Below are 27,764 nucleotides of genomic sequence, written 5' to 3'. Positions count from 1 at the left end.
TTAAAAATTGTGACAGCTATTTTTGTGATAGATGAGCAGCACCAAGTTCCCTGGTGTACAATTTCAAACTGCTATTGAAAACTGCCTGGGTGAAGCAGAGCTTTGTTTTCCAGTAGGACAGATTTTATCTTCAGACCTAAAATCCCAACTAACATCTGTAAAGGTAGTCAAAAGGGTAAAAATCAGATGTAATATTAAAGGCAATACCTAAATTGTCCTTGGTTTTGCTTGTTGGCTTGCAGTAGATTACTAGATCAGATAATTCAATGGCAATTAACTGATTCTTTTCCCAGTATTTCCTCCTGTTCTCCTGGAAAACATAACGAAGTTTAGATTCTAGGAACACTGAGTATTATGGCACAGTAGCTCCAGGGTGCACTCTAATGAAAGCCTTCTTTGGTGCCCAGATTCCTATCTGATACCTTAGACACTTGCACAGATGTAATGCACTTTCAGACCCAGCTCAGAGAACAGGTAATAACCAAATGCTGAGGTTTAGTTGGGGATGTTCTTATAGGGTTTTTTTTGGTGGGGACAAAGGTGCTGTTTTGTAAGCAATGGTTTCAGTTCTTCCCTGATCAGTCACGCCTGGAATCCTGGCAACGTTTTTTTTTCTTTTAATGTGGCTCTACTCAACTCAATTTTAGTTACATTCTTAACCCTATACCTCATATAAATGCAAATGTATGCAGAAAAAATGCAAAGGGTAGTAAAGTGTTTCTGTATCTATTTATAATCCTTGGCAGAACTTGAGTCTTGTTAGTAACTCCCAAACAGTGAAATTCAAACTCTCTGAGCATCATTCCTATGTCGTTTTCTATTTGTGCACCAAACCCATCATGTTCTGTATGGAAAATCATGTGCAAGCTTGTTAAATCCCCAGAACCAAACCTGCTCTCTCCACTTCCACGTTTGCAAGCACCTGCTCTGTGGGAGCTGAGCAGTGTTCCCTGCCAGCAGAGACTCGGAACTGCTAAAAGCAGCAGGACGTGTCCTGAGTGGAGACATTTGGGCTGGAGGCTTTTCAGGCACAAGAAGCAGCTACAGGATAAAACATGTTAGAGGAGTCCCATACTGAACAGTGACTAGCTTTGGCACCAAAGATCATGAAGCAGCAGCAGTCAGGAAGCCTTCCAAAATAATTCCCCCAACACGACAAACATAAAAGGAATGAAAATCAGAACCAGGGAGCCACAGGTTTCCAGAATATCTCACTGAACCAAAGATTATAAAGTGAAGTCAAAGAAAAAGAAAGAGGAATACAGTGTTTAGACTTGGAAATAACCTTGGGAAAAAGCTGTACAAACCTCACTGTACTTAGTGATCCACCACAGTTCCCAGACATTGCTCAACAGTAACCAGAGCTCTGAGCAGCAAAAGATCACTTTTTGCTGGCATGGGCTCATTCCTAGCCAGAACCCTCTAGAGATAATCAAGCAGGAGAGCAAGGAACAGCCACCCCAGGGAGCATGGCAAGTGTCAGTACTGAGCAGGGATTACAAGAGACATGAAGCTTAGTTTTATCTTTTGTGCACAACAGACATTGTCCAAAACCAAACTCATTTAAAAATCCCCCTGTATCACATTGCAGCACAGTCTTAACTCACTGTGCCTTTTCCTTCCCCAAAATTCAGCCTCTTAACTGTACTGGCAACAGGGGCCTTTCCTCATCTTCATCCCCTCCCCTTGCAGCAGTCAGTCTGTCAAGTGAACTTTGTGGAGGCCACGCTGTGAGAAAAGCCTCCCAACTGACAGAAATGGGTTTTAAAGCATCTTTGAACACAGACTGTTTAATACTTCTCCAACTGTACGGAGAGAGAAAAAGCTGCCAGGCTCCTGAAGAGCCATTGTTGTAGCATAAAAAACATTCAATTTGGAGGCACTTCTTTTAGGTCGTGTTTCTCTTTTTCTCATTTTTACTTCTAAATGAAAGCCTGGCACAAGAACTGTATCTCTCCTCCCCCAACAACAGGTCAACAGCTCCTGTTGCTTCTCTCCTTGCTGGATTTACAGTCCTCTGCTTGAGATATCAACTTGTCTGCTATATATAGGATCAGGACAACCCTCAGAGCACTCCCACTCCACATGACAGATAAACACCATGAGCATGAAACACTGAAACACATTTTCTATCTACCATATCACCCACTTAATAAAAGATGAATAAAAGCAACAGAAAAAGTGTTTCCTTAAGCACAGCCAAAGTAAGGATTTTTTGGTCAAGACAAAGACTTCTTAAATACTAGAAAAGATTACAGGGAGGTAAATTAGTGCATCAGAACAGGAACAGCAAGCCCTGAAGAATATCTTTCAGTGGCAGTAGAGGGACATAGAAGCTAAACTAAGGCAGAATCCTTGAATCTCTAGGCAAGTATTAGGAAATACTACTATTGAAGCACTGGGAAATCCAGAATGTGGTAATTAGTTACAAATAAAGTATTAGCCAAGCAATCCTCTATCAGTGCTACTGCATTCACTGGAAAACAGAGTTAGCAAAGAGGACAAGAAGAGTTTAGGGAATGACAGCTCAGATTTCACACACCCTTACTGGTGGATTCACAGCTCTGAAAAGAACAGTCTGCCATCAGAGCTTCTGCTGCTCAACACTGGGATGAACCAGTGTGACCAGATGGAAAATTGTAGTGGTATCCACCCTGGCCTAGCAAGCACACTGCACTGAGGGGCAGGGTGCAATACAGTACTCTGCTGGAAAACTCCTGTTAACATCAATTTACATTAAATGCTAATTCATGTACTATTCCCCAGAGAGGTTATGGAACAAGATGCACAGCATCAATAAAATGAGCAGACAACAGCAACATGCAAGAGGGTGAAGGATCATGTGAGAGCAACATTTAGCAGTGTAGGGCAGCTAAAGACAAAAGCTATTGCAAATTTATAACAGCACACTATTAAAACAACAACAGATGAATTTGCAGCAATACCTCTTCTGCTGTTTTCCAGGTGATCTCACGGATACTTTGGTACCATTCAAAGAGTTCTTCTACTTTATCAGTTGCAAACTCAACACATGGATCTTCTGGATTCTTAGGTTCCAGAATGAAGACAAAAGGCTTTTTGTGTTTTCCTTGTGGCATTTTCACTGTTAGATAATACCATAGCAAGAAATTTATACTGAAATCCAACAGCTCTTTTTCTAAGGTGTCATTGTTGATTTATTGCAGCATTTAGTATTACCAAGTTTCAACATATTAATTCTGCTGGCCATATTAATACAAGTAGGGGTTTGAGGGGTTTGTTTGGTTTTTTTTTTTAATCTCTCCTGCTTAAAATAAAAGAGTCTACTTAATACAGAAAGGTCAGGAGTCCATATATAAGCATCAGAAAATACACACCAACGTTGTATGTATTGAGCACCAGGATGCCACGACACAGAGAGCCCAGTGGGTTGTCCTCAATGATCTGAAAAACATTTAAATCTGACCCTAAATCTCTTGAGTGAACACACACAGGACATTAACAAATAATAAATGTGCACCATTAAATCTAATCTCAGCTTTACTGACAGCATGCTCCCCATAATGTTTGAAAGCCTGTTTTCATATCCAAAAAACACACAAGAATCTCTTCAGTGAGAGAAGTCAAAACAAGACTACTTTGTAGCAGCTCCTGTCCTGACATAACTGCTGCTTTTTCAACTCTGCTTAAGGTTACAATAACCAGGAGGGAGGAAATGTAATACTTGTGGTTTTCTCCAAAGACTTCTGGAAAATCACTGGAAGTGCTTCAGAAAAACCTAAGAATTCAATGTTTTATTTTTGAAATCCAAAGATGTCAAAACTTATTACTGTTCAGTTCTGTTTTCTTTTGTTCAAGAGCTCTTTGTCCAAGACAGGGGACCAAAATTTTTTAGATTATTTTGACAAACAGGATTGGTTTATGCATAAAAACTTTATTATGGAGAGTAAAACCACTCAAGGTGTGTTTGGACATATAATTTTCTTATTTGTAAATATTAAGACAGTGATTATAGAGGAAAACTAGTTAAGTTTCAGGCATGACATTTTTTAGTCTATACTATGAAAAATCTAAACTGTTCATGATTTTTATTAGCAGGAAACAACCAGAATCTCCTAAAGCCTCACCAATTCAGCTATCATAAATTCATAGATATGTGGGGGTCCCTTCCAACTCAAGATATTCTATCTCCTTAAATAGCTTTCAGCAAGGGATGTCCTGACAAAAATATTCAGCAGCAGAGAACAACGAAGAATGCATTCATCCCTCTATTCTGCTCCCTCAAACACAGCACATGGAATTGTGAGTGTATAAACCAGACTTCCACTTCAGCAGGTAGCCAAGGAAATGCAGCAAACCATTACCCTCACCTGATTTTCAAGCTCAGCAGAGTTATCAGATGACAGATCTTCAACATAATTAGATGGAAAATAATGTTGGACTTTTTCTCCATAATCCCCCTTCCACCTGAATTTAAACAGACAAGTAGAGAGAATGGGAAAAAAAAGTTAAAGTGCTTCAAAAGGCTATTAATGAAGCAATAATCCCCAAGAAATCGGTCATTAATACCCTACACTAGATGGTCTAGCTGCCTATCACCAAAAATATAAATGATGAAGTAGCTAAGAGCTCTAACAAAGCAATCATTAACTGTAGTAACAGATGATTTCAGAGGGATTACAGTTACTGTAAACTGCAATTAATGACTTAAGAGGCTTTTTCCCCCACCAGTACTAAAAACACTATTATGTGGTTGATTACCCTGTAGAAACTACAGGGAAACATTAGATCCCCAAGCTTTCCAAGCAATTTACAAGCCAGCTAAAAAAGAAAACCTGTTATGAAAGGAGACTGTACAGAGCACTAAAAAAGGTGGGTTTGATTCCTGAGAAATGCTTAGCAGAGCAAGGACAGAAGAAGAGCAATGATTGCAATGACTTCCCAGAACAGAAATGTTCAGGAAGGATGGAGGTATTATGGGAAAAATAGGGGATATACCACACTATGGAGGTTCTGCAGGTTGAGGTTATTGCTGTGGGACAGAAAAATGAAAAAGACATGAAAAGAGAATTGAAGATGAGGGGATTTTGTGTTTGGGTTGGTTTTTTTTTAATACACTGGCATAAAGATTTGTAAGGGCAGTTAATAAGCACCAATCAGACAACAGGCAGTTTTTAAAAACTATTACTCAAAGCTCATTTTTTCCTCCATCTAGAAAGTCACCAGAAGTCCTCCCAGGAGGAATCTTTGTCCTTACCAGCCTCCAGTTTCCTTTGTGACATTATGAATTAAAGCTCCTCGAGAGAAGCTCAATTCATCACTCCTTTTGGCTCTGTAGTCATACAAGGCTTTCACTGTTCTCTGAGGCTTTAAGAGAAACAGAGCAAAGGGGTCATCTGAGGGGACAGGTCAGAAAATAATCAATAATGCAATCTTAAAACAAAAAAAAATAGGGCAGATTGGATTTTTTTTGTTGTTGTTATGAAGCTTAGAAACAAAATACTGAAGTTCCTGAGTGACATCTATTGGTGGAAGTAAGTGATGCTACTTTGGTACTATACAAGTATCAGCTTGGAAAAAAAAGAAAATGAAAAAATAAAATCTTTCTTAGGTGCTGCAACATAATTAAGGTAGAAAACATAAACCCAAAAATTTTTAAAAACCCAAAGTGAAATATAAATCCTCTATTTTTATAACACATTGGAGTTTTCAGGCTGAGGTGCCTACAAAACCTCCACTTCAAAACCCCATCAGCAATCCTGCTGATCACACTTCCTTTGGGAAGACAAAGTTTCACTAGGATGAGCTAAACCTTTATCTTGAATTTACTCCTACTCAAATGCTTCAGCAGCGATGCAAATTCACCAGCAAAAATTACTAAAGAGAATTAGTCACAAAATTTACAAGCAGGTGATTCTCATGAGAATTTGCAAGTAGGCAGGCACTGCAAGAATTACAGACAAGTAATGTTTGCTGGGACACTTGTTTTTAAAACAGAATATAAAGGATAAAAATTCTAATAATTCATTAATAGACCGAAGGCACCAAATTTTTATAGAAAGCATGTGAATAAACTCTGCACTTATTTGTGCATGCAGAAGATCTTTGCTAATGGAACAAGAGTGCACAGACACCCACAAATACAGAAATGTTCATGGTGTATTTTTTTTCCATGAAGATGTGGCCTTCTCAAATTAAACCCTCTCACAGGTATTTAATTTGGAGGCCCACAAACCAAATCACCTCACCAGACTCAAGAGCAGAAAGTGCCCAAATTCCCAGACTGAGTGAATCTCTACAGGATTTGCACACAAGAAAATGTGTGGATACAAATTTTAGCAAGAAGCTTGAAAAAAGTCACACCCTTTCAATTTCTGTTGTCCAGTCCCCCCCCTAAACCAAGCAGCCTGATGCTTTCAACTCTTTTTATTTCTGCCAACAGGAAACCAACAAGTCTCATTTTCAGAGGTCTACAGTAAGTGTGAACATATCTCTTAAAGCATACCACTGTGGGGGTGATTTCACTGGGCTCCACATACATCTTGACTTCATAGAGGGAATTAATATCTTTTTCCTAAAAACAAGGAAGAAAAAATAATCAAGTTTCAGGAATCAAGAAGTTATAAAAGTACTTCATGTTTATTGAACATTTCTTTCTGAAACCACCTTTCTGACAGCACACAGGCCAACAGAAGAGGAGGGAAGCCAGTCATCTCTGTTTTGCTCACCTCTACAGTTGAACATAACTGAAGATGAGTATGTTATTTAATCTGTCTATGCCTCAGTTTAATGAACTGAGTAAAACCTAGTGAAACAGAAATACCTCATAAAGGTATCTTTTAATCAGTCAAAAGATTTTTTTATTGTGAGTACTCTTCTATGTGCAACCAGAAAAGAAAGATCTGCACTTATGATTTCTGTGTTACAGTACTTCAGTACCAGCACTGGTTTCATTATTAGATGACTCTACAACAATATACAGAGTCGTTTTTTTCATTTTATCCTCTCCTTATGATTCCATCAGAACCCAGCCCTAAGATACAGAACCTTTGCTATAGGCAACATGATAAAAAATCCTGAGGTCTAATATCTTTTTAGTCTCTTTTAGTCTCCCCAGAAAAAACAAAATCCTCCGGTTTTGATTTCTGCAGATGTGCCAGATGTAGTTTCCTGCAGCTTCAAAAAGACATATACTTGAAAAGTGAAGACAGCACCTCAGGCTTTCCAAAGCAAAACTCCCTCAAAATGAAACACATCCATCCAGAAAACAGCCCTTTATCCTCAGTTAATTATCCGGGCTCCTTGTTTAGTCAATGGCTAGAGACAAGTCTCCTGGGGAGATTTCCTCATGCTTATCTCACAGTGACCTTTCAGAGGTACCTTTTACCACAGAAGGCAGTGGGACACCGTCCCTGAAATGTCCAGAGTGAGAGGCACAGCAGAGTATTTCATTTTTTCTGAAGCACTTAGCAATTGGCATCTGCATGATCATTTTAAAATCAATGCCCACTTCAGCCATAGAATTCAGGGCCAACTGTAAGCAAGGCTATTATCAAAAAACAATTTTAGTAGTGCAACGACCCCCAGTACACAGTGGGGCTTCTCTAATCAAATAATCATCAAAGATGAAGCTGTTCTTCACACCTTTGTGAGAGAAGTCAGTATAGACTTCACAGAAATTGACCTGCTTAACATCCCGCAGAGATCCCGTACCAGAACCAGAGCCCAGCCCAGTCCATCCCAGCCCATCCCAGTACCGTGCTGTAGCGCTCCAGCAGCTCCTCTGTCACGGGGTAGCGCAGTTTCATCTTCCTGTACAGTGGGTGCTTCTCGTAGTAGGTCACCAACTCCACCAGGCTTTCAAAGTAGGCCGAGGTGCCCAGCACAAAGTGCCGCCCCTCCTGCTGGATTCTGAAGTGCTTCACCTTCCCCTCTGCCCTGCAGAACAAGGGCACAGCTGTCTCTAACAAAGCCTTCTTTATTTAATTATTATGGTTATTTAATTATTTTGATAGTTAAGGAAATCAGTTTTTAAAGAAAAAAAATTTCTTGTGCAAACAAGGTTTGTGTTCACAGTAAAACCATCCATTGACAACCATCCCATCCAAAACGACCCTACACCCTTTTCAAGCTGTTGAAGTTTTGGTACTCCTTGTTTTCTCTGGTGTGAAATGGTTTTATTGAGATGCTGCAGCTCCTGTTACTTCAATGTCCACCTTGGTAACAGCAGAAAATTTCAGCCCATAGTAAACAGGAGACTGGGGAATTTTGGACAATATTCAATACACAATAAGGCATGCAAGTAAGCAACTTTATATTTTGCTAAACTATGCATTTTCAGAGAAACATAATTTGATCTGAAGGCATGATGCAGAACATCACAGTTCTATATATTTCATTAATGCTTTTTCAAGAACCACAAAACTGTTCAAAACTATTTCCCCTGGCAAGAGGAGCCAACAATTTCACTTTGACATTTCAGTTTTATGACAGGTCAGGATTTCTAGGGGATAAGGACATAGAATCATTGATGAACCTGCATCTGCACTGTAGTTTTGAAGGAAACTTTAAAATAACACTCTTTAGCAAGGAGTGCCAGGGAATGAAAGAAGGGCCACCCATAGTTCTGTATGGGAAGAACAGGACAGCTGGTGCTCAAACAATGCTTATAAAAGCATAAAGGTTCAGGCCAGTCACAAATTAACTCTTGCACATACTCTCATACATGGACCTGCTGCACAAGTCAACCACACTAATTATTCAAAATTTGAAAGGAAGAAAATATCTTTTTTTTTTAAAAGAAAAACCAGAATATTGTTGGGCTGCTAGGCAAGGTAGTCCTACCTGTCTTTTCTTACCTGAAAGTCATGGCAAAAGAATCAGGTTCATCTCTCTTTCTAATGAGAAAGGCTCCATCGCGAGGAATTCGCATGAGCATGTCTTCTGCCTCACCCCGACTCAAGTTGTTATAGTACCAACTGCAGCAGTGAAAAACCAGAATGGGCAAAGCATTACAAGGCTTGTCAAATGTCATTTTTGGAAAATAACAGCCAGCGTTATTAACAACAGAGTTTCAAACATCCTAAGAAAAATTATGCATTAGATTTTCCCCACCTTGGCACCTATGACAGCAGTTTATTACAAAACATTGTAAGACAGCAGTTTATTTTGGATGAAAGCATCAAGAATATATCAGAACACCTTGTCTGTCTGAAATAATAAAACATAAATCTGCATTTGTTCCTGAAACAAAGGCACTGCATCCTGCTTTTAGTCTGCCATTCGGTTTTCAGTATTTATTCCATTTTGACATAGTAGATTTAAGATAATGCCTAAACACAGACAAAAGAAAGACACCAGGGATTTGTATTTTTTATTCAGAGCTTGATTTTGTCTTTCACCGTAGGGATGGACCTGTCTTGGATCCAACGTGCCTTCAGTGAAGCTGTGGCCACTTATAATGGCAATATATCTGCAGCTTATGCAGAAAGGCAGGAAAGTCTAACCCTTAAATTCTCTTTCCCAAGTCACTGGCCACCAAAGTAATCTATGGGCGGTCAGTGACTCCCAGATCCCAGGGGGACAAAAAAAATGGAATTTTAAAGTCACTGATTAGTATTTTACATGCAAATATTTACTTTTGCCCACTGCACAGAAAACAAAACAAAGGGCAGCAATAACAATGTTCTGCCAAAAAACAAGAGCAAGCTCTGCCCAGGATCTGTGGCAGACAATTACCAGCTGGAAGTAAGCACCATGCTTAGTTCCTATCACACGGGGTGAAGTCAGCCTAACCAGCTCTGAGAGGGTGAGGTGGAGGTGGGGTTAGGCAAATGTAGCTGTTTGGGCTCCCTGCCCCAGGAACAGAGCTTCCAGATGGCACAGGCCACGACCACTTAGTTGCCAAACCACAGCCAACTACTGAACATCCAACCCAACCCACTGGGTGTTGTAAAACACTGCACAGACAAAGGAAGAATTGGCACATTTCCACAGCATTACAGCTCTCACTGATCTTCCAGTGGCTGCTAGGAAATTTGCTTTCCCAGTCACCGCTCTCTGTTGTACCAGGTTCTCACAAAGTCATTGCCCTCCCTCAGCATCTTTCAGGAAGCCTATTCCTCAAACTTCCACGGACAAGCAACACTGAAGTGCTCCTGAATCCAGGGAATTTTCTATGCAAACTTCCCACCTAAAGCAAGGCAAGGACAGTGACATGAGAGCAGTGCTTGGCTTCCATACATACTCTTTGGTCTCGTGAGGGCTGGGGTTGGGCACAGCATCGGTGAGGCGCAGCTCAAACTCAGCACATCGCAGGTGGGCCTCCTTGTAGTGTTGGATGAGATCATAGATGCTGTCAAAGGTCAGGTTGTCTGTCAGGTAGTATTTCACAGCGTCCCCATCACTGGTGGAACGGATCCGGCAGTGCTGGACTCTGCCTGACCTCCTGAAGGAGCAGAGGGGGCATAAGGGAAATACAGGGTTTGTAACAGATTTTCTTTTTTCAAAGCATTTCCCCACCCATTCCTGGTCAACTACTTGAGGAGCTTGTGAAGAGGCAAGAAAGCTGTGTCACCTCATAAAACAGCCAAAGTAACAAACAACAAACATTCTGACAAGAGAGGTTACAAGACAAAAACCAGTAATTTTCAACTGACAGTAGTTTAAAATCTGGCATAAATTTATTCTGCAAAATTTGGTCTGACAGCTCTCTGGCTCAGAAATCCATCTGACACTATTCCTTATAACGTTCCAACCAGAAGAAAAAAGAAAACACCAAACCCAGACAAACAAATCCCCCATTAAATCTCTATGACAATGACCGTACCAGAAGGACAAAGTGTAGTCATCAGGGAAAGCTTCACTTTCCCTAACCAGGAATGTCCCATCCTTGCCACCCATTTCAGCACAATACTCCTGGAGCAGTTTCTCAGCAGTTGTTCTCCCCCCTTTCATTTTCCCATGGAACCATTTCTCTTTTAAGTGCAGTTCAGTTCGTTTCACCTCCTAGACCAGAAAATAAGAATTTTTTATAGCACATTTCTAGTTTTATGACTTTGAAACTAAGTAGTTGTTATTGGTTATATATAACCATCTACTATTTCAGGATTTCAGTTTTTCCTAGGCCTGAACTCTCCAGCCAATCACCTTTATAATTAGCCTGCTATACCATCCACAGCAGCCTAGTAACATATTAGTAACACAATACACGAGTTCATTCTGCTTAGTTTGAGAATAGCAGTAATACTTAAAAGACTTAGTGCAAACATCAGCATTAGCACAGAAATACTGAAGTTATATTTCATTGTCCTTGTACTCCTCCTTGCAAGTCCTCCACTAACAGAGGGAAAAAGTTATTTTATTAAAAATAAGGTTAACTAGAGTTGACCTTGGCAAAGACCCTTTTACAGTTTTTTATCCCCACACTTGTTATCTAATACAGAATCTCTAAAATTTCATCAGGACAAAAAACACACATCTGTAGACATTGAAATGATCTGAAATAATAAAAAGAACATGCTTAAACAATGAAACACAGCCATCACCTTGGATGAATCATCATCAGCATTCTGTTCTATATCATCACTGAATGAAAGCTTTTCATCAGCAATAGCGCAGTAGTGCCGAGTCCATTTCTGAAAGTTGGGAGTTAAAAGTTAAAACCATTAACAGAGGGAAACTCACTAATCACTCTCAACCACAATCTCAAAACATGGTGCAACAATAAAAAAAAGACTGTTTTCCCCTCATCCATACTTGTTCAACTGACAATATTACTTATAGAAATATTAAGGAAATTCACATAAATTTTCAGTATTACAGAACTGATCAACAACTTGTAGCAGATGTCATAGAAATAATACCTGTTCTATTGTGTCCCACATGTAAAGTTCTCCTTGTTGCTTCTTTTCTTCTTTCTTTTCTTCCAAGTTCACATCAATGTCTCCCTTTGGCCCCAGTTTTTTGTGCTTAAAAAACAGAGGAAAAAAATCAACATTCACACATTCAGAGATAATCACACAAAATTGGTCACAGTCTTTCAGCACATTCAGAGTTACTGGAAGTATCTCTCTCTTTTGCACACCCACCTTCTGTCATTATCATAACAGCAGCTGCTCCACAAGGAATAACAGGGCTGAACTTGTTTCTTTAAAATTTAGATCCCATTAATAAAAGTTAAAAAAACTAGCAGAGGTATCACTGAAGCAATGAAGAAACAAGTAGTTTGATAAGATCTCCCTATTCTTTGGAGAACAGAAAACATGAAGTGACACATACCAAGAAATAAGGATAAACAGGAATCCTTCTGCAGAAAGTAGCACAGAAGGAACAAAACTCAAAACAAAAGGAAAAGATAAGGAATTAAAATGAATGAGGAATTCACCCTTTTATGAGAAAAATTAGTACAAGGGAAATCTCTTGTGAAAAAAGGGGTCAAGTTCTACTTTCTTTAGAGAGTTCACAGAAGTGTCTCAACGGGCCACAGGCAACATCAATTACTTAACTGCAGTTAATGATGGAATTAATCATCTCATATCAGACCTCAACCATGTTCAGTTCTGCACAGCCTACTCTTGGCTGATTTGATTTTCACAGGCCTATCTGAAAAATCTCACAGACCAGTGAAGTAGGTGTTGCCTGTGACTGTTTACTGTCAACATTTTCCAAACAAAAGCCAAATAACACAACCAGCTCACTGGCAGGTGCTGATCTATTTAAAGACTTGTCAATGCTCTTTTAGACAGCACAGAGTGATATGGATGCTCTCTTGTGCACACTCATAATAGTTTGCAATTCCCTTTAAATCAGATCTGTCACATTATTATTAATCATGTGCCTCCCTCTCTGCTCTGCACGGAAACAACAGACAGTCTGGAGAGAACAAAAAAAATCCCCAAAAACTTAAGCACAGAAGTTTTCCACCTTATAGTGGGGTTCTGGTTTTTCCAATCTTATATTCAAGAGCATATTCTTATACCTATCTACCCTTTTTTCTTCCATTCAGCTGTCTAATACAGAGGATGCAATACTGTTACAAGAGCAAGAAAACAGGAGCACAGACAAAAGTAATTATTATTTTATTACACAGATCACAAGCAGCCCTGAGATTGTTCACCAAATTTTGCCGTTTGAAAAGTTCTACCACAGTTTCAATCTGAGAAATCTTTTGCTTGTGTTGTTGTTGCACAACAAAGCTCATAAAACACCTGCACTACCCACAAGGTCCTACACTGACAGGGACTGCCCTTTCAGAGCAGTGCCTCTGTGTTTCACAAGTGGCTCACTAAACTGCATATTTAAATCACACTGACTTAGCAAACACTCATCAATTTGTGAAATCTTTACAACTTCAGTGTGCAGCCGCAAGAGCTTTGGGTTTCACTTGAATGAAGGGCAGTCTTTGAAAAAAAACATAGTAATACTGATCTATCTTCCTATTCAAGAACATACTTCTATCATTTTTAAGCAGGCCACATGGTGTAAAACGTTGATGAGTGTGTGATGAAACATCTGCAGCAGTGAACCTTCACTGAAATTTAGTAGTGACATTTCAGGAGGTGGAAGACCTTTAGAAAAGAGCTGACGTTTGATCTGGCACTTGAACTGCCAACACCTACTGCAAAGGAAACCAGAGGAAGCACTTCAATACAGAGTTTTACAGAACACTGTACATTATTGGCAAATGTAACCAGTAAACACTTCAAGCCAGGCGTTTCTTGAAACTAATCTGTGAAGTCAGGAACAGTATTTCAGGCCCCTGCTGTTGTTCTCCTATTTGCTCTCCCAGCACACAAAGCAAGCCTACCTTGATGATGATTTTTTCTTTCAGCTGGGTTGGTGATGGGAGCTGATCTGCACTGGCTTCAACAGGCTTCATCAAAAGCTGATCCCCAAACACCTCCTTGAACACTTTGGCCATGTGTCGCTGCTGCTCCACACTGCAGTGCTCTTCAATTGACAGAATCACTGGGTATCTTTGGTGGACAAAACCAAGGTGAAGACAATTTCTTTTTGCTACAGCTGGCAAGGCAAGGAAGGCGACACCCTCCCTCAGCCCCCAGATGAGTGAAAAATATTTAAAGGAAACAAGAAGACAAAAGGAAGATATAGACACAAAAAATAATAACAGATGTGCAATCATGGAGTTGCCAAGGTCAGAAGGGACCTGTGAAGGCCCATCTAAGCCAAACCCCTTCTTTGGGAAGGCCCAATTCCTAGGTTAGATCAGGTTGTTCAGAACTTTATCCAGCCAAGATTTTAATATCTGCAAGGAGAAAGATTCCCTCCAAGCTCTTTGGGCATAGATTCACTGCTAAAGCACCATAATGTGAAAATTTGCTTCACCTCTCCTCAAAATCATGTCTGTTTTCCTTCACATGTACTCTGAGAAGAGTCTGAAACCATCCCATGCATGGTTGTCACTAACACTAATGCATCCCACGTTATGGTTGTCACTAACACAAAGTTCCTTTGCAGACACTGAGGCACATGGGAAAATATTGCATCTCTGTGTCCAAGTGGTAACATGGAAAAACAGGACACTGACAGCTTGATTTCTTCCCCAATTATTGGGTAATATTTTTCATGTTAAGGACATCTCAGCACAAGTTAAAGAAGGGCAGAGATGCAGCTCTAAACTGAAGCTACCACTTCAGGAGACACGCTATGAGTTCTGTATCTTCTCAGGTAAGACCTTCCCTATAACAGAAACACCATGTGACAGACTATTCTTTGTCAATTGTACCATTTTGTTTATTTTTTGTAAGATTTAAGATAGACTATTAAGCATTTGAAGTTTCACTTGCAACTTAATAAAAGAAGACCCAAAAAAGGAGCTGGAAACACTATACTTTAGGGTATTCACTATCTTCCTTAGCAACAAATGGTTACACTCTGGAACTCTTCCTCAAAACAGCATCTATTAAACACCCACATGTGGCAATAATGAAGGCTATTGGAATCCATTACTCTCTGATTACTTTTTGCTCTAGATTACAGAGAAATTCAGTTCAGAAAGGTCTAAGCACATGAAAACAGGCTGAAAGAAAATAAAACTTACTCAGATGTAACAAAGGCATGGTCTTTGATTGCCTGCACTACATCATCGAATTTGATTTTTGTTGTTCGTGTCCATCCATGGTAAATGATGGGTTTCCCATCAGGACCATCCCAGCAATCCACTAGGAAACACAAGCAGTGGGAAAAGTAAGAGACCTGGTAGCTCTTGAAATTACTCTGGTAAGAAGAATACATCCAAAACTTCAGTGTTCTATATACTGATTCATAGACCTTAATATTCTAATAAAATATCCCATCCGATGAATTTATTCTCTCACAGAGGAAACTGAGTTTACTTAAGTAAGAGCAAGACAAATAAAATACATTACAAAATGTTCCCAAAGCATAATTGTGTGGGAATCTGGAAATAAGAGATTCAGGCAACTATAGTGTCAATCTACTAGTTTACAGTAATTTTCCAGGGATAAATACACTCCAACAAGTGACAAGCTGAGAGCTTCTGTCTTTTGTTTATTTCAACCCTGAAACTCTAATTTGAGATACATTTTGCATTAGTCAAATAAACAACATGAAATTGAAGTGAAAATTCTCCGTAAGGAACACAAGTACAGAGCTGCAGACACATACACAATTGCTGGAGAACAAAGACATTAACTGATTTACAAGCAAGTTAAACAGGATGACAAAAGGCACAACATCACAAAAATCTCTGTGCCTTAGGCTTGTCTGTATTACAATGAAAGTAAATAAACTATACAAGTACTCCAGCTTAAATCCTAAGCTTTCATATGGATTCAGGATTTAATTTTTGGTGTAAAGTGAGAGGAGATTTAGGAAGACTCTCTTAAAACTGCCTGGGAACAAGAATCAGAGGAAGTGAATCATTGGTGAGAAATAAGAAAAACAATTTAGGAATCAGTGATTTTTATATGACTAACTTCAAAATCAGAAAGCAAACAGTTCTTGATTTCAGTTCTTTTTTCTTTCTTGGGAAACAGGGGAAACTACTTGTACAGACCAAATGTTACAAACCACTCCACAAGCTCTTTACTCACACTCAATACATCGACATCCCATCCTGAGGCACCTGATGTAAGCTTCTGTGGAGGATTCACTGCGAAGCTGGTCTCCTGTCAGGTACCTAAGGAGCAAAAGGAAATGTTAAAAAAGAGAGGCAGTCAATTTCAACCAGTTCTCACTCACTTATGAATGACATTTTGCCTCCTCTTATGGACAGTGTATGTTGATTTTTTTGTTGTTGTTGGTTTGTTTTGTTTTGTTTCAGTTTTTCTAATTCTGATGGAAGAACCAGACTTTGCTGAACTTGATGCTATCAGGTTTTTGAACAAACCAAATTATAGCAGGTTAAAGGCTCAATCTAAATAGCAACCAACCTGAAATCCTTCTAGAGAGCAAATCATGAGATTTGAAACCCACCTAAACCTTATCATGCTCAATGCATGAGCATGTGGGAGGTATTTAGAGCAATATCACACCTTATACTTCAAAATACACCTGCATGCTATATCCATATCCACTTTATTGCATTCCCTGCATTATTTTATTTGTTCATCTCTCCTCCCTCTCTTTACACCTTGTTTTCCATTACAGTGCCAGATGAGCAAAACCCCTTCATTTGAAGACAGTTCAAACTCATCATCACATACTTTGTACAATTAATGAATTCTGCCATGAGCTCAGTGAGGCTGTGCCATGAGCCCAGTGAGGAGGTGCTTGGAAAAAAAGGAAGCCCCTTCAGTAACTTGAATTCTTGAAAGCAGAGAGGCTTTCAGAACAGTTTCAACTCAATACTTTATATTTTTTACCGGGACTTTTTATTTTTTACCAGGACTGAATATTACTAGTGTTATATTCAAAACCAAGATAAACCAGTTTAATCCACAGGACTTGCGTTTTCTGGAAGCTGAGTTATATCTCAAAACCTCTAAGATCTTATGAGAAGGGGGAAAAAGAGTCACAGAAACTCCATTTGTCACATTTAGACCACATTGTAGGAAGGTTTCACACATCCACACAGCACATTTCTGGCATAATTTACTGTCTCTCTCACATTCGTACATTTTTTGAACTGGGATAGACAATGGGACTTCTGGTAACTTACGTGTTATGAGAGGAGGAAATCCAGTAGTGGGACAAAGGATTATTCATGTCCTGCACATCTATTGAATCATATTTCTCATCCCAAATACTGTTTTCTTTTGCAAATAGGTAAGCGAGGAACTACAATACAAAGAGACTGAATTTAAACATTTTTACCCTATGAGAATAAAAGAAACCCAGCAATGCAGCAAGAGGGGACTACAAGTCCTGCCACCCAGTGAAAATTCTGTGAAAGAAGTCTATGAGAACTACTACAAAGCACCATTATCTCACCTCATCAACAAAGAGGAAAGGTTCAGCAGTTTCTCTCATAGTGTCATCAATAAACTTTGTCATTCGTTCTCGGACTTTACTGAGATCCTGTGCCCAAGATTCCTTCAGATAATTGCAATACAATAAAAAAAAAACTTTAGAAGTGGTGTTATTCAGTACTAAAATCAAACAAGGAACAGAGAGATCTACAGAGAGAGACACACTATCTAAGTACATATGTGCATTGACAGGGAAAAAAGCTGGCCTCCTTGGACGTACCTTAACTATAATCTCTTTCATTTCTAAGTGCCTTAGAAAACAGTGCCTTAGAAAACATCCTTTGAATACAATGAAATTGGGAGAAAAAGAAAGTAGCAAGCTTACACAGGAAGTGTAGGTCTCACTTTTCAATCACATTTGCAAACCTGGAGCTCAGCAGTGCCTACCAAATACTGCACCATTTTTTCACATGGAGTCTGTGCTAAATAACATTACAGAAATCCATGACGACAGTTCCAATCCCTGCCTTCATCCTTATCTGCTTGCTGGCACGGGACATCTAACTGGCTCCATTCAATAGGAAATTACCTCTGACTGCAATGCAGGCAGGTAGCAATGTGAGAGCTGCAAAAATGGGGCCACGGCCAAGGCATCACCCCAGTGCTCCTCTGGTGACAGCAGTGACCAGACCAGGCATTCATCTCTGACTGCAAACAGCATTTATTTCTAACCTTGTCTGTTTATCTACATGACTAAGCGGAGGCTTGTTAAAACCTTATTTACTTTGTCCTCCCTCTTGTCCTCTGGTGCACCTTCAGAAGCTTTATATAGATGAAAAATAACAGTTCTTGTGGACTTTAATGGAGAAGGAGAAATCTTTCCAAGGCCCAGTATTACAGTGGCATCAATCATATTCTATGGCTCTTCACATTTCTTTTTAATGAGCACAGAATTCTGTGATACAACCCCAAGAAAAGGAGTTCAGTATTTCTGTAACCTTCTCACCTGCTGCTCGTGTAGCAGGAATCTCTGGAAGTCATGGAGGTGAACTGCTGAAGCATCTGGACGGTCAGTATTTCTTTAAAAAAAGAAAGGGAAAATGAAGCTAAAGAAATAAGAGAAGTTAATCAGATGTTACAGCAGAAGATTACATGGGTTTGTATCTTGGATTTACAGTATAAAGGTGCTGCCACCAGCAAGAGACTTTTTGTAATTTCAATGGGATTTAGAGGAGGCTTGTATCATCCAATTACTTATTTTGAGCCTCCTGGATTCCTGATGTACTTTTGAGAGGGATTCATTGGGAAAAGCACCAAATCTGTAGCCATTGCTTTGTAGCAAATGAGCTGCATTAACTTGACCAGGGTTTTGGTAAGTTTAGTTGAGGTACAGGCAAAAGCTTCTTTTAAATTATCACAGAGCCACACTTCACCACTAATTCCTTCTATGTAATATTTAGATGAACTACTGTGATAGACCTAAATCTTCTGAAAAAGGGGGCAAGGTGCAGCTGCACCAAGGAAGAATGATATCACTGATGTGCCTTCTGTAAGTCACAAACACAGCAGCACCTGGTAACAGGAAGGTGCTTACAAATCTGTGCATTTAAGCAGCCTCACAGTTTAATTATTACATGACCCAGAGCTAAGGAAATACTCAGTATACTCAGAGCAAATTTTACAGTTACTTCCTTAATCTGTTAGTGTCATATTCAAAACTAAGATAAACCAGTTTAATCCACAATCAGCAACGGCTGGCACCTTCCTCATGCTGTACACATCTTACTTAAACTTTCAAGTCCATCAAGTGGAAGATGCAGAAACCATTACTATCAGCATTCAGCTCAGCTCTTGGCAAAGCCTGGGCACCACACCACTCTCTAGACTGAAGCAAAACTTTCTGCATCAAATTGTCCTTCTATAGCTCTGTTCAGCTCTTTATAAAATCAGAGGACAGGCAACTTCAGTCCATACCAGTTTTGTAGGCAGAAAGTAAAAAGCAATCACCAGGACTTACTTGCAACATAAGTTCACCTTTCTGCATGCAAAAATAGTCATGATTTCTTTTCACTTACTAAAACATTAGAAGAAAAAATAAAATTTAAAATAAAGTGAGGTAATATAAAAACAGTCCTGCAACACTACAACCCTATGAAAATGAAGAAAAATAATACAAATGAAGAGTCTCACCCAAGAATGAAAACAGAGGAATCCTTTTTGAATTCATCAAGAATCTTAAAACAAAAAAAAAAAAAAAAACAAACAAACAAAAAAATCAAACATAAGAAAAGGGAAAAAACATAAAGAATATCCAATTTTCTATCTAAGCCCACCTAATAATGTCCATTGGTTTGGAAAGGGGAAATAAATGCCTGTCTGCTCTAGAGCAGTTGCACACAAGTTGGCAAGACACATTTTTAATTAAATACATAAGAAAAACCATACTGCCAAGGCTGGCAACTGCACTTCAGGCCTTTCAATGTGAACACAATTCTCATACAAAATACTTGCTTTGACAAAGCACAAGCAGTCAAATTTCTGGGGAGCTGTTACTGTTTGATATCACAGAAAAACTGGAAATTAAGTATCATTCATCACATTTATTCAAGTGAATATAAAACCTAAATTGTTTCTAGCTTGGCACAGCATCGTTAGAGATTGCAGGAAACTTATCAAGTGACCCAAAGCACTTGTAAGCAAATTGAGAAATTTCTTTGCAATGGTTCACACAGGGCAATAACAGGAGCTTAAAGAAGTCAGAGAGGCTCCTTGCTGTGTGTTTTACTCTTCAGCTTTCTGCTCAGGCTAATTAACAGGACTTTCATGGCCAAAACTAAAATCCTGCCAGTTAATCTAGGGGTTTTATCACTTCACCATGATTTCAGCATCACTTTTAAACAGCACAAGCTGTATTGCCAGAAAATCAGCATTGACTTTGACTATCTAAGCTTCTACTTTAGCATCTGCAAAATTAAAGTTGAATCCACAATAAGCACATAGTGAAGAAAGACATTCATGCAAGTAATTTCAAATTATGTGTTTTCACACAGTTTTAAAGGGTTCCTAACTTTCAGAGTCGCTAAAAGTAAGCAGTTTCCACCAGCTTCATGAAACTGTACAGCAAATACAAGGAAACAGTCAGGCAGTTGCCCACTTAAATTAGCTAAAATGTAATTCCCCAGCATTTATGCCTCCCAAGGACTGTCTCATGCATGTCCTGTAATGGACTTGCTGCTGCTAATCTGGAATATGGAATTGCTTCTACCAGTAAAAAACACCAGCCAAACCTAATGAAAAGACATTCTGAACAAACTCACGAAAGCATCCTGAACAAACTCACAAAATTAGTTCCTCCTAAAAACCCACCAATGTCTGTGCCTGTCTCTACTACCAACACCCAAGAAGCAACATGAATGACTTGTTCATCTCCTTAGGCCAATTGCTGACAGTGATTGTGATCTACACATCAAGTACAGCACTCATTCTTTTTCTGGTACAAGAACAAGGAAAAAAGGAAATCAGTAACAAACAAAAAGATAACCAGCTCTGACTACTCTGATGCAGCAGTTGAACAGTATGAAGACAATTTATTAAAAGCTTACCAATTTCTGTTGTTCAAACATGATTTTCTTGTAGAACAAATGAAATTGTTCAAAAGTAAGCTCTTCCTTGTGAGCACCTATTTCCTACAACACAAAGTAGCACACATTGAATTTAGAATTTCTTGAACTGCCCCTTGCACAATGAACAAGCTACTCTTCCTTCAGTTGGCATTCTCTGTTCTACTCAAACTTGAATTTTTAAATTTATTTATGTTTTTAAGAATTCAAACAAGAAAACAGATGTTGGTTTATGACATGGTGTTCCTAGCCCCCATCTTTGGCCTTGCATTTTGCACCCTCACTCCACTTCCATAACCAAGAGAGAAGTGGAGCATCATTTAGTCATTGTGAGCTGGGCCAGCAGAAGCAAGAATGTCTGCTTTAAGGGTGGAGAATTGGAAAGCAGGAAAGGGTGGGGATATTCAAGGTTCCTGTAAGAATGGAATGACCTTCAAAAGCTATTAATATTGGCATCAGTTGGAGAGAAGAGGTTATTCGTTGATAATATTGAAAAAAAATTAAGATTAAATTCATGTAGAAGAAACAAAAAAATACTTTTCTACGTACTTGCTCAGTACTGGAGCTCAAAACCCAATGTTGGCTTTGGTCACCCACACAATGAAAAGAAGGAACATTTATGTCTGTATTTTCTTATACCCCCAGATACAGGCAAAGCCAAGCTGACAGATTAATCACTGTACATGATATAAATCAAAAAAAAGGAAGTGTCCTAAAAAGAAACATCAACACTTATCAGATACTACCAAACACATTTGAGTAATCAGGTAATTACCGCAAATTTATCCTTCAAGTACTTCATGCTGCTCACTTTGAAGTTTACTTGGGGAAGGACAGTTTTCAGCTCTCGAAGACTGATACTGGGGGAAAAAAAGGAGAAAAAAAAAAAGATAGCAAAATCACCACAATGTGCTGTGTCTAGACAGCTACTCATATATTTTTATCAACAGAAAAATGTGATTATTGAAACATTTTTTGCAGGGTTCATCTCACATACCTATAAACTTATATAAACTTAACAGCTACATGGAAGCAAGGTAGACATGGAAAAGAGGCATTTCAAGTAATTTGGTCTTAAAATAACCATGCTGCATAGATATGTATCTCTGTCTCAGCAACTAATCAGATCTAGATAATCAGCTCAAATGTAGATGTTTATACATGGTCAGATGAATTCCAGCCTTTCTTCCACTGAAACTGGATTACAGACACAGAAAACATCATGGAAAGGCTGTACCGAACAGACAAGCACAAACAGAAAATTAAGAAACCCAATTTTCAATACCATTTTAACCTTTTTCTCTGGATGTTATTCAGTCTGGTAACGCTGATTTGCAGCAGGAAGACTCTTCCCTCCTGCAACACCTGAACCCGATCTCATGCTCCTCTCAACCAAGTCTTCCCTTCCAGTTCCATTTACACAGACCTGCTGGTTCTTTCCACAGAGCTTCAGAATGCCCAATAATATCCCAGTAACACTTCAAAAACCAAAGTTTTCTAGATAACAGCATGGCACCAAGTGAAGGGAGCACAGGTACAAAACGTGGGTCCTATTGCTGAAGCCCACAAAATATTAAAGCAATACCAACAACACCCAACAAAACAAGACTGAGGAACTCTGCCTTGGCCTACAGCACAATTCAGGAGCCATTAAACCTCTGCAAACACAGAGTCAGAACAGAGTTGCCTGAAAGCAACAAAACCAATGAGCACGTAGATGAAAGTAACATTTCCATTCTACATTGTCCATGCCAGCAGCTACCCTGGGAGATATTCCCATCTCCATTGTGCAAGAGGCAGAGAGGCAAAGCAAGAAGGAACTAAGCCAAAGTCCATGCCCAAGCCAGATTAGAACTCAGGAAATTCCTGGCTTTCCGCCTCGTCGCCAGACCTCTGGAAAAAAACACTACTAGGAGCAAGAAGGAGCACTCCATTTGTACACTAAACACCAAGCACAAGCCATTTCCTCTGGCCAGACAAAGGCAAGAGAAAACAAAGAGCTGGGACTTCATTACCACTGGAAAAAAAATCAACCTGTGGAACAGGACTTGCCTGGTAGCCTTACAATTAACCTTCCTAAAAATCACAGCTCTGAACACAAAAGACCTCAGTCCAAACTCCTATCCTGCATTTTTCTAAAAGCATGAATCACCTAGGAAGAGAAGTGCAAGTCTCCTTGGTCCCAACCAAGCTGCCTTGTAGCAATAAAACAATCCTAAAGCAACAAATGAAACCCCTTCAGCAGACACCTACTGTCAGCCACAGCTGCTCCATCCTAACATTTGCTTTTGCTTTGTGAACCCCAACAACACACCCCCACTGCAGGGGTAGTTCTGAAAATGCATCGAGGGTAAAGTCAATGTCCAGTAGAGGATGGGACTGTGGCCAGTTGGGGATACACAGCTCTGAAATGGGGTCTCAGCTCAGCCTGCACAGTGCCACAGGCTGTCTGCACAAAGGTGTGATTTCCTGCAATACCACAGCCTCAGCCACACAGTGAAACACCTCACTGCAGTTTGCTTTTGGGAAAAGGTGTACACAACAGGGAAAGCATGAGCTTTTCTACACTGATTTGTACTTAATAATAAAATGCATGTTCCAGACAAAGAGAAAAAACATGGTGAAACGATAACACAGAAGGGAGGAAAAGTTAACATTCTTCTCAGTGCCACACGATTTCTGGCAACTCTAAGGAGAGGTGTGCAGCTGAATTCATTTTTTAAAATGTCTCCTTTGTGTGTAAAAGCTACAAAGCCACATCACAGATGGACCTGAAAGGAGTTACTGAAACCCAAACACATGAAGCCACACATCACACTGGGAGCTAGAACCCCTGGGTTCTTGAGAAGCACCAGGTCAGAGGTGATTGTTTGGCTTTGGTCCATCCAAATACAAGGCAGAGACATGCCCATGGCCAGGCAGTTGCCAGCCAAGCTGAATCCCTAAAATAACACCTTGCTCATTCTGGCAAAGTAATTCTAGGCTAAAATTTAAAATACTTAGCTGTCATCATTTCTTTCCTCGTTATACCATGTACATAAACTTGAGGAAATGCTATGAACACATTGTATTTAGCAAAAGGCAAAACTCAAGTTGCTCAAGCAAAGGCAAACGCCATTTTCAGGGATCTCATACTCCACATTTTGGACAATGTTTATTCTTTATTTCTTTTCATTCCATGTTAGAATCTGCAACAAAAAGTCACTAAAAAATCTGGAAAAAGACAGAATTTCTTACCTATTTTTTCTAGTTTGATCAACAGAATAGATCTGCTTTCTCAGCCAGCTTGTAGAAGAGGGAGAAAAAAATTTAAGAATTATGAAGAATATACAGCCAATGAAATTTCAAAATCTATAGACAAAACTCAATAGAAATACTTAAAGGTCTTAAGAGTCATCTCTTTTAGCAAAGCAAAAACATTACCAGTGCAGCATTCAAGGATCCAGCCAATTTTTTTAACCACATTTGTAAATATGTACTTTGCTGCATTTTACAGTCACATAAACAACACAGGAAGGGGAAGGGTGGGCAGGACAGAAAAGAATGAGTAACCAGAAGCTGTAAAAAAGTAAGAGGATAAAGTGAGCCAAAACTTCAGCTAATCTAAACTGGAGTAACTCCATAAAGTCAATGATTTCTGCCAGATTTATCTTTGAGCTGTTGGCTCAAATATCTGTTAGATGCATAAAAATTAAAAACTAGAGGGAAGGGAGAGGGTTTTAAGGAATTTTAAAGAAAATCCTCATTGCAGTGCATGTCAGTTTTAGATGCACAGTAAAATACTTTTAGTTCCACCAATAATAAATAAATACATATACAATTTTGATCTAAAAGATGACTGCACTGCTAAGCTGATCTAGAGCCTCAAGAGGAATTACTCTTGTTTGACAACACCAGCGTCAAGGGCACAGTTTGGTCAGGGAGCAAGTAAGGGCAGAGCATATCTGCAGTAACAGCAGTGATGGAAAACAATGGGGTATGGAGACATACTGGAAATTCTGAAATTCTGAAACCTTGTCCACAGAACTGGCAATCTGAGCCTGAGCAGTTTCACACACAACATCCTCTAAAGGACAAAGGTGCAGTTTCACCTTCATATGGCTGACTTTTGAATTTTCCAAGAAGCCAACACACAAACACCAGCTGCTCTTGTGACCTCATGAAGAGATTTTGTTTTGGGTGCACAGAACAAGGTGAATGGCAAGTTCACATTACTGTATGAAGCAGAGTGTGACTCCAGAGCACCTATGTAGCAAAACAGACATTGAGAATTTCCATATGAGGTTTCAGTGTCCTACACTAACTGGAAAGTGTTCTTAGTGTAATTGGCAAGCACCACTTGTTGAACCTTAAAAATTTCATTCAGATTTTCCTCTTTCAATTCCCAGTCTCACACAATGAAAATATTACCACATACCTCTCTGTGATTGCAGGTGTGGGAGCACTCATGACCTCTTGATACAAGATATTCAAGCCACACAACCATTTATCAGTATCATCTTTAGAGTCAGCTGAAAAAAACAATATGATATGGTACAGCAAAGCAAAATCAACACAAAACCAAGACATAACTTGTTTAGATAAACCCTAGTATACAACGTTGCTGATAACCTTCCTCTTTGATAAATCTCATTGTATTGCTTCACATTGCTACTAATAAAGCTAATAAAAAACAGTGTAAGTTTGGGGTTAGGTAAGCTCTGACAAAAAAATACTTCCTTTTAGAAGACTTTTATCAGAGTAGGAAAGTTTCAATATTTCAGCAAAAACACTATAAAACTACTGCTGAGCTCTTGTAGTAACACAATCAAAATTCATTCTCTTATCTTCTGTCTCCAAAGTGGCAAAAGCCCAGGATCCAGATCAGAGCAACGTGAAGGACACAGGCAAAAGAACTCAGTGCTGCTATGGCATTAAGCTGGTTCATTATATTCCCAGCAACTTACAACAAAATTACAATATACTGGCTTTTGACATAATCACCTTCTATTTATCTTAACCATGCCTCTCAACACAGATCGTTCCAGACTAAATTTTGGCAAGACAAACAGTAAGGGAGCAATGTACAAAATTGGTGTAGTGTATATAACACATTTTAATACAAGTCAAAAAAAGGTCTACAATTCCTTATGTGGCCTAGCTAGAAGCCAGGCACATCTTCCTCCCTGCCCTGCAAATTAGTATATCACTGTTTGTTTTGTTTAAAATTTAGTTTGCCTTTCCAATTCCCAAACCAGAAGAGTCCTCATCATTTATCATGATTGCATTTGGTAATTCTTCAGCCCAACAGAAGGAAGATGAGGAACTGCTTGCTGGGCACAGCTTTCCCTAGGAAATACCAGCTAAGCTGCAATAACCTTGCATGAGATGTGATTTTTACAGCCCTCAGCTGGGCAAAGTCCATTTGATTTAGCAGGCTGGCTCTGAAATTGCATGAAGGCATTCTTCAATTAAACCAGCTCTGAAAAATTATTTTCACTCAGGAGCTGAAATCTTTTATCAGCTTTCAAAGCAAACAAGTTTCTCAAAAGGTGAAGATTGCATTTTATTTAAACATACTTTCAAACAATGCTTTATACCCCAAGGATGAAACTGGAGCCCAGCCTCAGCTCCCCATTGAAATGTTTTTCAATTAGTTACAATTTTGGAAAGAACACCCACCACCACTGCCAAACCAATTCTTCTCCCAAGACAATTCTGCCCCTTATGACAGCCACCATTCCCCTCAAGGAACAATTCTTTTATATTGTTTTAAGGAACCACCACAAAGCCCTTCAGCAAGGAAAAGGATTTCCCCTGAACTGAAAGTTATGTCATGTTGTTCTGCAGTTCAGCATTACAGCAACAGCTCATGGTACCAAGTGTTTTCAAAGCATTGGCAGAGGCCTGGTTTGAGAACTGCCATGGGGAGGGACTGGAGGGGCTGTCAGAGGAAATCAAGCTGAACTCCCTGGCACAGCTGCACGTAAGCACAGCCATTTACTCAAAATTTTCACAGACTTCAGTCAACAATGGTAAAACTTATTTAAAAACCTCTAAGAAAGGACGAGTCTTTCAGTTCAAAAGCATCTGACTGCAAAAAACTTGTATTCTAGTACTGCAATCTATACGAAATTGTCTGTATGGTTCTAGACCAAGGACCCACTACAAACCTTTTAGAAAATAAATCTCTTAGTAAATTCCACTAGTTAGAAATTGTATTCAGCCTCTACTGTAAAATCTATGGTCTCTTTCATTTCAAAATCTTTAGGTTTGTAACCCTGGATAATGTTTCCTGCAATAAAAAGTGTTCCAACCCTTTCTATAGATACAGGGTACAAATTCCCTTTGTTTCACAAGATCTCTTAATTTAAATTTATCACTTTCCAATTTTATTTATGGTCTCCTAGTACTTATTTAGAAGAGGGTTAGTATTATTAGGTGACATGCACACAAATAGCCCAAACTAAAATTTCATTTTTCCAAATTAGTCTGCAATTGCCCATAGGCGATAGGAAAATCTCTATGATACAGCTGTTTATGGCTACTACATCCAAAATCATTTTGGCCTGACCAAAAGTGTTAGGACAATATTCTGGCCACACTGAACAGCTGTCCTTAAAGAGGGCAACGTTACCTCTGCCATCAGTGCTGAAAACCTTACTGGAGTTATTTTACCTTGCTAGAAAAATCAGAAATGACACTTGCATGACGCACCACTGGGAAGTGAAACATTCCAAGTGCAGCAGGTCACAGACAAGAAGGGCTGAGTAAAAGGTCTGGCTCCAGATTT

At 39.2% G+C, this 27,764-nt stretch overlaps 1 protein-coding gene across 8 annotated transcripts in view; it reads right to left on the bottom strand.

Annotated features, from left to right (window-relative positions):
- Positions 1-27,764, bottom strand: part of PLCG2 (phospholipase C gamma 2) — a 68,579-nt gene that overhangs the window by 11,432 nt on the left and 29,383 nt on the right. For all 8 annotated transcript variants that reach the window (XM_063168080.1, XM_063168082.1, XM_063168081.1 and 5 more), the window contains 23 exons: positions 25,410-25,503; positions 24,230-24,277; positions 21,768-21,852; positions 20,975-21,058; positions 19,563-19,606; positions 18,379-18,451; positions 17,395-17,496; positions 17,123-17,241; positions 16,056-16,141; positions 15,041-15,161; positions 13,787-13,955; positions 11,844-11,948; positions 11,526-11,615; positions 10,808-10,986; positions 10,226-10,426; positions 8,838-8,957; positions 7,737-7,917; positions 6,485-6,553; positions 5,237-5,346; positions 4,350-4,446; positions 3,357-3,423; positions 2,946-3,103; positions 208-310 (listed from right to left, as the gene is read on the bottom strand). In XM_063168080.1, the coding sequence (XP_063024150.1) occupies positions 208-310; positions 2,946-3,103; positions 3,357-3,423; positions 4,350-4,446; positions 5,237-5,346; positions 6,485-6,553; positions 7,737-7,917; positions 8,838-8,957; positions 10,226-10,426; positions 10,808-10,986; positions 11,526-11,615; positions 11,844-11,948; positions 13,787-13,955; positions 15,041-15,161; positions 16,056-16,141; positions 17,123-17,241; positions 17,395-17,496; positions 18,379-18,451; positions 19,563-19,606; positions 20,975-21,058; positions 21,768-21,852; positions 24,230-24,277; positions 25,410-25,503 (2,505 nt within the window). The remainder of the gene's footprint in view (positions 1-207; positions 311-2,945; positions 3,104-3,356; positions 3,424-4,349; positions 4,447-5,236; positions 5,347-6,484; positions 6,554-7,736; positions 7,918-8,837; positions 8,958-10,225; positions 10,427-10,807; positions 10,987-11,525; positions 11,616-11,843; positions 11,949-13,786; positions 13,956-15,040; positions 15,162-16,055; positions 16,142-17,122; positions 17,242-17,394; positions 17,497-18,378; positions 18,452-19,562; positions 19,607-20,974; positions 21,059-21,767; positions 21,853-24,229; positions 24,278-25,409; positions 25,504-27,764) is intronic.

The sequence above is a fragment of the Melospiza melodia genome, chromosome 13 (assembly GCF_035770615.1).
Source record: "Melospiza melodia melodia isolate bMelMel2 chromosome 13, bMelMel2.pri, whole genome shotgun sequence".
Classification (NCBI taxonomy): domain Eukaryota; kingdom Metazoa; phylum Chordata; class Aves; order Passeriformes; family Passerellidae; genus Melospiza; species Melospiza melodia.
This window is presented reverse-complemented; position numbering and strand designations above follow the sequence as displayed.